General features: G+C 32.3%; 1 protein-coding gene across 1 annotated transcript; it reads right to left on the reverse strand.

Annotated features, from left to right (window-relative positions):
* Nucleotides 1-13,078: 13,078 nt before the first annotated feature.
* Nucleotides 13,079-13,951, reverse strand: LOC138870767 (uncharacterized). Its single transcript, XM_070148604.1, has 2 exons — nt 13,432-13,951; nt 13,079-13,362 (listed from the first exon to the last, which is right to left on the reverse strand). Exons 1-2 carry the CDS (start codon nt 13,949-13,951, stop codon nt 13,079-13,081), a joined length of 804 nt encoding a protein of 267 aa, XP_070004705.1.
* Nucleotides 13,952-14,164: the final 213 nt, after the last annotated feature.

Genomic DNA, 14,164 nt, shown 5'->3' on the forward strand with positions numbered 1-14,164 from the left:
CTACTAATGGTTGTAGTTTCTGACCTCGTCCTCGTCCTCGTCCTCTTCCTCTTCCTCTTCCCCGTCCCTTAGCCGTGGTCGAAGACACGAAGGCACATGTTAGCTATCATACACCTAGCACCATGAGGGAGATCTTCCTTCGTATTTTCATATATAATATAATTATAGACTTGTAATAGGTCATAGAATAAAAATCAGTCAATTACATATTATATAATTGTCGTTGTTAAAAAGAATATAGAGAAAGACTTTTCTGCTAAACTTATACTCCTATATGATTTTTTGGGTGTATAATAGTATTTTCATTACTCTTCGATCAATCTATCCTTCTATAAAATTTATATACCAGAAAATATAAATACACATTCTAATAAATACTATAATAAGATATAAATTATTATATCCATAAAAATATCATCATCATCATTGGAAACATAACTTTAGTGTTATTTCAGTATATTATCTTTCGTTTCTAAAGATAATTATAGTAGAGACAGAGTTACAAGAGCCAAAAAAGATTCAATTAAATTCTTTTTATAAAAAAATTACATTACACAGATAAGCAGGGGCATATCTAGAGTATAGTGTATGGGTTCCTGGGAACCCATTAACTTTTGCAAAGATCTTGTATTTTTATTAATAAATTTACTAAATATCTTTATATATCTAATTATGAACTTAGTTATTATGGTATATTAATTTGAGATTGCGACAGGAACCCATAAACTTCAAATTCTGAATCTGTCATAGCGACCAACTTTGATCGCTAAAGTGAGACCCAGTTATAATATTTTAATAAATATATATTTATGTATAATTTTTATAAAATATAAATAAATATAATTCAAAATTTAGCGACCAAAGTTGGTCGCCAATGTGGGACCCAGTTCTAACGTTTAACAATTTTTATTATTAATTTAAATATTATATAAAATATAAATAAATCTGATTAAATTTTAGTGACCAAATTTGGTCTCTAATTTAAATTCATGTACATTTAGTGACCAACTTTGGTCGCTAAATTAAATTCATTTAAAGTTAGCGACCAAAGTTGGTCTCTATATGGTCAAATTTAAAAATCACTTTTGTGTTTACTATGTAAATAATATAAATGTAAGTCGTTAATAATTTTGTAATACAAGGGATGAATAGTACTACGAAGCGGGCGTGTGTGTCTATATATACAATATATGTACTTACGCTATACTATGCACTAAGTATAAGTGTATGAGGTAATACCGTATCGAATATAGCTTATATATATATATATATATATAATATATGTACTTACGCTATACTATACACTAAGTATAAGTGTATGAGGTAATACCGTATCGAATACAGCTTATATATATAATATATATACTTACGCTATACTATGCACTAACTATAAGTGTATTAGGTAATACCGTATCGAATACAACTTATATATATATATATAATATATATATACTTACGCTATACTATGCACTAAGTATAAGTGTATGAGGTAATACCGTATCGAATACAGCTTATATATATATATAATATATGTACTTACGCTATACTATGCACTAACTATAAGTGTATTAGGTAATACCGTATCAAATACAGCTTATATATATATAATATATGTACTTACTCTATAATATGCACTAAGTATAAATGTATGAGGTAATACCGTATCGAATACAACTTATATATATAATATATGTACTTACGCTATACTATGCACTAAGTATAAGTGTATGAGGTAATACCGTATCGAATATAGCTTATATATATAATATATGTACTCACGCTATAATATGCACTAAGTATAAGTGTATGAGGTAATACCGTATCGAATACAGCTTATATATATACAATATATATACTTACGCTATATTATGCACTAAGTATAAGTGTACTAGGTAATACCGTATCGAATATAGCTTATATATATATATATAATATATATACTTACGCTATACTATGCACTAACTATAAGTGTATGAGGTAATACCATATCGAATACAACTTGTATATATATAATATATGTACTTACGCTATACTATGCACTAAGTATAAGTGTATGAGGTAATACCGTATCGAATACAACTTATATATATACAATATATATACTTACTCTATATTATGCACTAAGTATAAGTGTACTGGGTAATACCGTATCAAATACAGCTTATATATATATATAATATATGTACTTACGCTATACTATGCACTAAGTATAAGTGTATGAGGTAATACCGTATCGAATATAGCTTATATATATATATATATATATATATATATATATACATACGCTATACTATGCACTAACTATAAGTGTATTAGGTAATAGCGTATCGAATACAGCTTATATATATATATATATATATATATTTTTTGAAATAGCGACCAACTTTGGTCGCTATTTTGGTCAAACAGTCAGAATATAGCGACCAAAGTTGGTCGCTATGTCTAAAAATTCAAAACTGTTTTACCCACCAAAATAGCGACCACCGTTGGTCGCTATTTTAATTACATAACTCTCAAAACCGGGATCCCCTCCCATTCTTTCTAAAAAATTCCCAAAATCCCTCTTTTCTCTCTCACACTCAAACCCCACCCCCCTTCCAACTCCCACCACCAGGCCCCACCCATGCCACCAACGACCACCGCTCAGCTGTCGCCGTCGCCGTCGCCTCTGCCGCTGTTGCGTCTCTCCTTCTCCACCTCCTAAAAATTCAAGGTTAGAATTACAAACCTAGGGTTTCAATTAGTGTTTCAATTGTTTATTGTTTCAACCTAGAATTAGTGTTTCAATTGATTATTTAACATTGTATTTTATAGAAACCTAGGGTTTAGATTGTATTTATCATTATTTAACATTTTATAGAAATCTAGGGTTTAGGGTATGGGTTGAATATTTAGGCTAGGCTTTATTGAGTATTTCTCCTTCAATATTTTAGTAAGCAATAGATACTAATTTAACGTCAAAGACTTGATTCATAGGTAGATATATATTAGGGTATAAATTGAACTTTTAGTTTAATCTTGATTAGTTTATAGGTAGATATTTAATATAGACACATGATAGTATATTTGGATTTTCTCTTAAAGTTCAAGACAATGTTAATGTTTAAGGCCTTAAGCGAATCGTTGCGTGGCTCTTGTTTGAGTACAACGAGTCGCCCACTTTTAGGATATAAATTGAACTTTTAGTTTAAGTTTAAACTCGTAGGATACGAATATAACTTATAGTTTTTAGGTTTTGTTCTTGTGAATTGAACTTGTAGGATATAAATTGAACCTTTTAGGATACGAGTTGAATTTTTAGGATATGAATTGAACCTTTTAGGTATGAGTTGAACCTTTAGGATATAAATTGAACTTAAACTCGTAGGATATGAATATAACTTTTAGGATATAAATTGAAGCTTTTATGTATGAGTTGAACCGTTAGGATATGACTTGAACTTTTGTGGATATAAATTGAACCTTTTAGGATATGAGTTGAATTTTTAGGATATGAATTGAACCTTTTAGGTATGAGTTGAAGCTTTTAGGATATAAATTGAACTTTTAGTTTAAGTTTAAACTCGTAGGATATGAATATAACTTTTAGGATATAAATTGAAGCTTTTATGTATGAGTTGAACCTTTAGGATATGACTTGAACTTTTGTGGATATGAATTGAAGCTTTTATGTATGAGTTGAACCTTTAGGATATAAATTGAACCTTTTAGGTATGAGTTGAATTTTTAGGATATAAATAGAAATTTTAGGATATGACTTGAACTTTTGTGGATATGAATTGAACCTTTAGGATATAAATTGAACTTTTAGTTTATGTTTAAACTCGTAGGATAAGAATTGATGAACTTTTAGTTTTTAGGTTTTGTTCTTGTGAATTGAACTTGTACGATATAAATTAAAGCTTTTATGTATGACTTGAACTTTTTAGAATATGAATTGAAACTTTTAGGATATGAGTTGAACTTTTGGGAAATAAATTGAACCTTTAGGATATGTATTGAACCTTTAGGATATGACTTGAAGTTTTAGTTTATGTTTAAACTCGTAAGATATGAATATAACTTTTAGTTTTTAGGTTTTGTTCTTGTGAATTGAACTTGTAGGATATAAATTGAAGCTTTTATGTATGACTTGAACTTTTTAGGATATGAATTAAAACTTTTAGGATATGAGTTGAACTTTTAGGAAATAAATTGAACCTTTAGCATATGTATTGAACCTTTAGGATATAAATTGAACTTTTAGTTTATGTTTAAACTCGTAGGATAAGAATTGATGAACTTTTAGTTTTTAGGTTTTGTTCTTGTGAATTGAACTTGTACGATATAAATTAAAGCTTTTATGTATGACTTGAACTTTTTAGAATATGAATTGAAACTTTTAGGATATGAGTTGAACTTTTGGGAAATAAATTGAACCTTTAGGATATGTATTGAACCTTTAGGATATGACTTGAAGTTTTAGTTTATGTTTAAACTCGTAAGATATGAATATAACTTTTAGTTTTTAGGTTTTGTTCTTGTGAATTGAACTTGTACGATATAAATTGAAGCTTTTATGTATGACTTGAACTTTTTACGATATGAGTTGAAACTTTTAGGATATGAGTTGAACTTTTAGGAAATAAATTGAACCTTTGGGATATGTATTGAACCTTTAGGATATGACTTGAAGTTTTAGTTTATGTTTAAACTCGTAAGATATGAATATAACTTTTAGTTTTTAGGTTTTGTTCTTGTGAATTGAACTTGTAGGATATAAATTGAAGCTTTTATGTATGACTTGAACTTTTTAGGATATGAATTGAAACTTTTAGGATATGAGTTGAACTTTTAGGAAATAAATTGAACCTTTAGCATATGTATTGAACCTTTAGGATATGACTTGAACTTTTAGTTTATGTTTAAACTCGTAGGATATGAATATAACTTTTAGTTTTTAGGTTTTGTTCTTGTGAATTGAACTTGTAGGATATAAATTGAAATTTTAGGATATGAGTTGAATTTTTAGGATATAAATAGAAATTTTAGGATATGACTTGAACTTTTGTGGATATGAATTGAACCTTTAGGATATAAATTGAACTTTTAGTTTATGTTTAAACTCGTAGGATAAGAATTGATGAACTTTTAGTTTTTAGGTTTTGTTCTTGTGAATTGAACTTGTACGATATAAATTGAAATTTTACGATATGACTTGAACTTTTTACGATATGAGTTGAACCTTTAGGATATGACTTGAACTTTTGTGGATATGAATTGAAGGTTTAGGATATGAATTGAACTTTTAGTTTATGTTTTGGAATTTTAGATTGCCAGAGGATTATTAGAAGAGGTTGATGACGTTATTAGACAAGCAATAGAACTTCCACCAAGAATAACTAAGACACAGTACCTGGCAAAGTGTGCCTTTAATTGTTCTTCTCATTAGCGACAATGATGATGAGAAGGCAATGACATGTGTTTCAAATAGTGATGGTGTAGGTAGGAATTTAGTATTTTCTAAGTAGATAAAAGAAGAGCTTATAGAGTAATTCTGTACTTCATTTTCCATGAGGAAAAGAAGTTTAATTGAGAGTGACAAGGTTGATGAAGACGGAATATGTTCCGTTGGTCATGGCAGTTCCCATAGAATGAGGATCATAAGACTCTATGATGACAGAGATTATAGGAAGTTTTGTTCTAAATTTTCTTTCAAGTCTGATCCGTACAAGCTTAATGTGATATTAGTGATATTTCTTCGGATTCAGACAATGATTTGACCGACAAAAGTATGGAAATGCTCTTAAAAAGAATTAAAGGTAAAATCTTTTCAGCATCCTTCTCTACCAAGAAAAACATTTTACCTTTAATTCTTTTTAAGAGCATTTCCATACTTTTGTCGGTCAAATCATTGTCTGAATCCGAAGAAATATCACCAATATCATATTAAGCTTGTACGGATCAGACTTGGAAGAAAGTTTAGAACAAAACTTCCTATAATCTTTGTCATCATAGAGTCTTATGATCCCCGCTTTATGGGAACTGTCATGACCAACGGAAAATATTCCGTCTTCATCAACGTTGTCACTATCAATCAAACTTCTTTTCCTCTTGGAAAGTGAAGTAGAGAATTCCTCTATAACCTCTTTTATCTACTTAGGAAATGTTAAATCCTACCTATACCATCACTATTTTGAAACACATGTCGTTGCCTTCTCATTATCATTGTAGCTATAGAGATCAACAATTGATCAAAGACACACCCTGTCAGGTACTGTATCCAAGTTATTCTCTGTATCCAAGTTCATCTCGAGTAATAGTACCACGAGGATAATCACCAAAGCCACCAGACAACTTTATGATGCCAATGAAGCAAGATGAGCTATTCAATGAAACTCGTATTGTAAAGAAGAAGAAAGAGACTGATTCAGAAAGGAGGGTCGAATCTCGACTATATACATGTAACGTTTTTACTTTTCATTAAGTATTTTGATTTACTTTTATATAAATTTTGAAATACTAATTCAATATATATAATTTTTCATATAGGTTCGCTTCACATGCAGCTGACGTGGGAGAATTCATACGCAGTCAACCACCTAATGAATCGGGCGAGGCAATCCAACTTTCGGACGAGGATGCTGAAAGAACACTCCTTGAGTACTTTATATACTTTGAACTAGACAAAAAAATTTAGTTCTATTGTGTTAGTTCTTTTTAGTTCGAATGGGCTTGTAATAAGCGTTAACTTAGTTTTGTTAGCTTAATGTGTTAGTTCTATTGATTGTTGCTTTTAATTGTTGTTGTTGTTGTTGCTGGCATAAAATGCCTGTTTAGGATGTTTGGTAAGCTGGCAGGTGGTGTAGCTGCCAAAACAGGCAGTTTCTGCCAAAAATATACCAAGAAAAGCGACCAACTTTGGTCTCTATTTGGTCGCATTTCACTATAAAAAAAATAATTTTCTGGGCAATAGCGACCAACCTTGGTCGCTACCTGCCCAGATTTCTATTAAAAAAATACAATTTCTGGAAATATAGCGACCAATGTTGGTCGCTTATCTTTAAAAAAAATTAAATTCTTGAATTTAGCGACCAACTTTGGTCTTTATTGTCCAGATTTTAAAATATAATATTTGGATTAGAGACCAAAGTTGGTCGCTTTCTAATGATTAATGATAAATTAAAAACAACGTATTTCATATGTAGAGACCAACTTTGGTCGCCAAATTTATATTATTAAATTAATATAGCGACCAAAGTTGGTCACTAAAGTCAAAATCAGAATATTTGGTCCTTTTACCTTAAAGACCAAAGTTGGTCGCTAATTAACGACCAACTTTGGTCCCTAAAATAAAGGGACCAGCAATATTGCGACCAGATATGTTTGGTCGCTTTTTGGTCGCTTTTAGGCCTATAATCGCTTTTTGTGGTCGCTTTTTACCGAATTTCTAGTAATGATTGGTTAGGAAAGTCACTTTACTTTTTTAATTGAAAAGCCGCTCAATTTTTCTCCTTGTAACTGAAAACTCACTCTATGCTTTAAGGGAATTATTTGGTATCTTTCTTCTCAACCTAACTATTTAAAAAACTGAAAGTATTCACTAAAATCATTTACCAACCTGCACCATGACTCGATCTCCCTCTCTCTAATTTGAATTATTTGGTGTATTGCTTTATCGAATTATCTGATTTCTTACTTGATCGAACTGCAGTTAATTCTTTAATAGATAATAAGAAACAAAAGTACTTGATTCTGTTCCGTTTAATCATTCCCATATAATGGTCATGTACCTAACTTCATGTAAATTTTAACTTCTAATTTTGTTTCATGGATCACGATCACATATGACAAGTGCATTTGTTTCTTATTATCTTTTGTATTAAAGCGTGTGGATGAGTGTATATATTTGTTAGTAAATATATTGTATGTTTAAGAGTAGGAGAGTTTTTCTTTTCCATATTTGTTAGGACTAGAGTTTGCTACTTGACTTGTATATTTTTTTTTTGGTAATTAACATTTTTATTTCTTAACAAATATTTACATACTGTACTCAAGCTTAATCTGGACAGACACCCCAGATTTTAGCTCCATTCCTGGCCTCATTAACTACTACTACTACAAGAGACAGTTTAGTACTATCTATAGAACAATCCTTACATACTAGGATAGTAGTTGAGTTCCCGTAGTCTTCTTTCCATCCTGTGTTTACTTTCTCCTCTCCCATGCACATCCTGCATTATTGCTCTGCTTAGAGTGACTCCTGGTCGTTGCACTCCTTCGAAGATCCAGTCATTCCTCTCTTACCTTATGTAATACAGTGTTCCTGTCAGTACAAGTGTATACAACTCAGCTGTTGTGCTCCTCCCTCTATAGTATTTTCCTGCCCATTCAAGTTCATTTGCCCACATCATTGGTTGTCTCTGGATCCCTTGCCATTGCAGCATTGCTGTCCATACTCTCGATGAATAGGTACATTTAAAAAATAAATTGCCATACTTGACTTGTATATATATTCTTGTTAATCAATAGAAGAAGGCAAGCTATTTCTCTTCTACAATTGGCCATCGTGTGCTTGCGTGTTTTGGCATACTATCAGAGCCACGGTCGAGTCAAATCATAAGAAACTCGGAGTGACGTACTGTTATAAACTTGTGTTCGAAAATAATTTTTGCAAAAGATAAAACAAACAGAAGCAGAAACAGAATAAATAAAAGTTCCGAGCCCAACAATAAACATTGTTTCCTTAAGGAATTTAATCCCCTCACTGTTGTACAAGGTTATTGGATTAACCCCTCCTAGGATAGAATGGAACAACTATTCTAAAATACCGCCAATGAAAATTACAAAACTTCGTCGAACTCAACAAATGACAATAAACCACACTGATGCTTATGTTTTGCTGTTGGAAAAGAATGTAGAAATGCAGAAGAGAGAGGGGAGAATATGAAGATTTCGACAGTCAGAAAATGAGGCTAAACTTCTGAATTTATAGCCAAACAGTTTGGGTTGAATAGGTGAGAAGATATCTATTCATATGAAGTACCATATAGGCAGAAGTCTGCTCTCGAATTTTAATCTAAAAACGACCGCGAATTTTAAATTACAATTCTGCAAAAAAATATATTAGAAAATATAACAGAAAACGGGAAATAAATTTGGTCTAAAAAATTATCAATTAATCATTTGACCAAACTCGAAGCCAAGCGAGCGACGACGGCGACGACGTGAGGAACCATTTCTTGTTAACTCTTTAAAAGCTAGAAGATGTGCTTCTCTATATAAGCAAAAGGATTTTCTTTCCATTTTCCGATGAAGGACAAAGTGCATTAGTAAAGGAAACAACTTCAAATTTTTCGTTTCCCTCCAAATCTTTTCCCTCCATTTCCCATTCACACCTCTTATCTAATTAAATAAAATCCAACAATTCCCCACATGAATGGGGAATGGCTATCTGAAAATATGCATGCATGAAAAAATGTGTGATTTACAAGCAATTATTAATCGCATTTGGATAAGTAGGTCTCCCTTTGAACTTTCCATAGTGAACTTTTGTCGGATATACTCAGTCAATCTGTTGATTTGATATCTTTGAACCGTCAATCTTTGGTGTATAACTAGACAATCATAATTCATAAAATCAACCCTTTAACCGACTTTAGTTCTCATTGTTGTGTTCGTTTCAGCCATGAACACTGCCTGGTTCATAAGTGCGTAGAAAACTAGCCTTACAAAATTCTCCTTGAAACGGCTTACACTTCACACTTATATAGGTGATTCCTAAACGTGTTATCCCATAGATATACTATTTGATATACTCCGTATCAAACTTACAAACCATTAAAAAGCCTTAACGCTTTATCTTTGGTACTGAACATTGCCTCATCATGAGAATAGACCAAAATTTTATTTGATAATGTTGAACCGTCACTAATGACTTTGTTTGATCTCTTTGAACCTAGATCTTGGGAGTCTTCTAGGTAGAGTTACTGACACAGTGACTTGTCCTCGGCCATAGTCCCATTCCCTTTGATGATTTATCAACTGCCTCTCTATTTAGGCCTTTTGTAAGTGGATCCGACACATTATCTTTTGACTTTACGTAGTCAATTGTGATAATTCCACTAGAGAGTAGTTATCTAACGGTATTATGTTTTCGACATATGTGACAAGATTTTTCGTTATACATAACACTTCCAACCCTTCCTATTGCCGCTTGAGTATCACAATGTATGCATATAGGAGTCACTGGTTTGGGCCAAAATGTAATATCTTCCAAGAAATTCCGGAGTCATTCATCTTCTTCTCCAGCCTTATCTAAAGTTATAAACTTAGACTCTACTGTAGAGCGAGCAATGCATATCTGTTTGGATGATTTTCAAGAAACTGCTCCTCCACCAATGTGTAAAAACATACTTGTGGACTTTGTTTTTGATGATCCAGTGATCCAATTTGCATCACTATATCCTTCAAATACCGCAGGATACTTACTGTAATGCAAAACATAATCTTGGGTATGTCTTAGATACCCCAAAACACTCATTGACATCCAATGAGTTTGGTCGGGATTAATTGCGTAACGACTCAGTTTACATACTGCACAAGCTTACAATTCATGATGTACATTAAGCTTCCCAATCTAGTTGAGATGTACTTTGACCTAGATTCTTTGTAAGAGCCACATTTACATCAATCGGGCTCTTTGCGACTTTAAAATCTAAATACTTGAATTTTTCAAGTACCATTTTGACGTAATGAGATTGAGATAATGCAAGTCCTTGAGGAGTCCTATGGACTTTAGTTCCTAGAATTAAATCAGCAACTCCTAAGTCTTTCATATCAAACTTGCTAGCAAGCATACACTTAGTAGCATTTATATGCGCAATGTCTTTGCTCATTATTAATATGTCATCAACATATAGACATACAATGACTATATGATTTGGAGTATTTTAAATGTAAACACATTTATCACACTCATTAATCTTAAATCCATTTGTTAATATTGTTTGGTCAAATTTTGCATGCTATTGTTTGGGTGCTTGTTTCAATCCGTTAATTGACTTAACAAGTCGGCACACCTTCTTTTATTTTTCGAGAACCACGAACCCTTCAGGTTGTTCCATATAAAATTCTTCCTTCAAATCTCCATTTAAGAAGGTGATCTTTACATCCATCTGATGGATTTCAAGACCGTACACGGCGGCTAATGCTATTAGCACCCGAATAGATGTAATCCTCGTTACCGGCGAGTATGTATCAAAATAATCAAGACCTTCTCGTTATCTAAATCCTTTGGCAACTAATCTTGCCTTATATTTGTCAATAGTACCATCAGCTTTCATTTTCCTTTTGAAAATTCATTTAGAACCCAAAGGTTTATTTCCTAGAGGTAGATCAACCAATTACTAAGTATGATTACTTAATATGAATTCTATCTCACTATTGACTGTCTCTTTCCAATATTGTGCTTCCGAGGAAGACATTGCTTTCTTAAATGTTTGAGGCTCATTTTCCAACAAAAATGTCAGAAAGTCTGGTCCAAAGGAAGTAGTTGTCCTTTCACGTTTACTACGTCTTGAATTTTCCTCATTAAACGTACTTTCCTTTGCTTCTTCTCGAGGTCACTTAGATTTTTCACTAGAAGACTCGCATTCATTTTTATACGGATAAATATTCTCAAAGAATTTAGCATTATCGGATTCGATTACCATATTAATACGAATGTCTAGATTTTCTGATTTATGAACAAGAAAACGACATGTCTTACTATTTCTTGCATATCTTATGAAAATACAATCAACCATTTTCAATCCATTCTTCACCTTTTTGGGTTTAGAAATTTGTGCTTTAGCCAAACACCCTCACATTTTAAAATATTTTAAGTTAGGTTTCCTACCTTTCCATTTTTCATATGGAATGGATTGCGTTTTTCTATGGGGAACTCGATTGAGTATTTGGTTAGCTGTAAGAATAGCTTCCCCCCACAAGTTCTGGGGTAAACCGAAACTTATCAACAAAGCATTCATCATCTCCTTTAACGTTTTATTCTTTCTTTCTGCAATTTCATTAGATTGCGGTGAGTAAGGAGAAGTTGTTTGGTGAATAATGCCATATTCCAAACATATTTCTTCAAAAGGATATTCATATTCGTCACCCTTATCACTTCTTATCATGTTGATCTTTTTGTTTAGTTGCGTTTCAACTTCATTGTTGTATTGCATGAATGCCTTAATTGCTTCATCTTTACTATTAAGTAAGTAAATATAGCAATATCTAGTACTGTCATTAATAAAAGTTATGAAATATTTTTTCCCACCGAGAGATGGTATTGATTTCATGTCGCATATATATGTGTCAATTAAGTCTAAAGGATTTGAATTCCTTTCAACCAACTTATAAGGATATTTAACATACTTAGATTCTACACATATTTGACATTTCAAATTATCGCATTCAAATTTAGGTAATACTTCCAAGTTAACCATTTTTCGTATAGTTTTGAAGTTGACGTGACCTAAACGTACATGCCATAAATTATTTGACTCAAGTAAGTAAGAAGAAGCTTGAACTTTATTGATATCAATAGCTACTACATTCAACTTGAAAAGGCCCTCAATTAGGTAAAATTTTCCTACATACACATCATTCTTACTTATTATAACTTTTTCAGAAACAAACACACACTTAAATACATTCTTGATAAGAAGTTTAGCAGAGACCAAGTTCTTACGAATTTCAGGAACATGGAGAACATTGTTTAGAGTCACAACTTTACCCGAAGTCATCTTCAAATATATCTTCCCAACTCCTACAATTTTTGTGTTGCGAGGTTTCCCATAAAGATAGTCTCATCGGGCCTTGCGGGAACATAAGAGGAAAATAACTCTTTGTTAGCAAAAACATGGCGAGTGGCTCCAGAATCAATCCACCACTCCTTGTGATTTCCTACCAAGCTACAATGAGATAGCATGGAACATAAGTCCTCCATTTCATCATTCTTTTCAACCATGTTTGCTTGACTCTTCTTCTTGTCCTTGTTCGGTGCACGACAGTCCACAGCCTTATGTCCAACCTTTCCACAGTTGTGGCAATTACCTTAGAACTTCTTCTTGCTCAGGTAATTCTTTGAACCAAACGGCTTCTTTCTGTTTCTGTTACTTGTAGACGTTTCCTCAATAATATTTGCTCCCATTATTGTTGAGTTACCACGGGACTTTTTCTCAGCAGCCTTGTTGTCCTCTTCAATCAGTAGAGGAACAATAAGGTCTTCAAGCGTCATCTCCTTGCGCTTATATTTCAAGTAATTATTAAAATACTTCCACAACGGAGGCATCTTTTCAATAAATGCCGCAACTTTAAATGCTTCATTTATGACCACACCTTCAATAATAAATTTATAATTAGTAAAATAATTAATATCTTGAATAAAAATAATAACTCGATTTATACCTTCAGCAGGGAGGTCATGAATAATCATTTGTAGTTCTTGGACTTGCGTTATGACAAATTTACCGTTAACCATTTTGAAATCTAGAAATTTGGCGGCCACAAACTTCTTAAGTCCAACATCTTCAATCTTGTACTCCTTTTCAAGAGCATTCCACAACTCTCGTGATATTTTCATGATGCTATAAACATTATACAAGCCGTTTTTCAAGCAACTTAAAATATAATTTTTGCATAAGAAGTAAGAATGCTTCCATGCCTCCATGACCCCAAATCTCTCATTTTCAGGAGTTTCTTCTCCCCGAACTGGAATGTCTTCGCTGATAAAGTGCAGTAAACTAAGTGTGGTCAGGTAGAAGAATATTTTCTGCTGCCTACGCTTAAAGTCCACACTGAAAAACTTTTTGGGTTTTTCTGTCGGTGCCATCACCGATGCAGGAGTTGTGCGACTTGAAGATGCAATAGTCATTGCAACAGTAGTAGTCCCAACAGAATCATTCTGTTGTTCCGTAGTTGTTGTCATTTTTCTGTAAATGAATTGACACAACTAGAATTAGTAAGTCGGTGAAGTTTTTATATCTTCAAACCAAATATAAACAACCGAGTAGAAAATCATGAGGATTTTAATCTCGGATTGAAAATGTCAGAAAAACTTTAATCTCAAACTGGAGTAGAAAATCTGAAGATTTTAATCTCCAAAATGGGAGTAGAAAATTGCTAGGATTTTTGTCTCCCA

This window comes from Nicotiana sylvestris, chromosome 6 (assembly GCF_000393655.2).
Source record: "Nicotiana sylvestris chromosome 6, ASM39365v2, whole genome shotgun sequence".
Lineage (NCBI taxonomy): Eukaryota > Viridiplantae > Streptophyta > Magnoliopsida > Solanales > Solanaceae > Nicotiana > Nicotiana sylvestris.

What these genes read in the sequence shown, in the direction of transcription:
- LOC138870767 (XM_070148604.1), bottom strand. Translation starts at nt 13,951, where the DNA reads ATGACAACAACTACGGAACAACAGAATGATTCTGTTGGGACTACTACT. An exon ending in TCATGACCTCCCTGCTGAAG is followed by an intron (nt 13,363 to 13,431) that starts GTATAAATCGAG and finishes TTATTATTGAAG; the next exon opens with GTGTGGTCATAAATGAAGCA.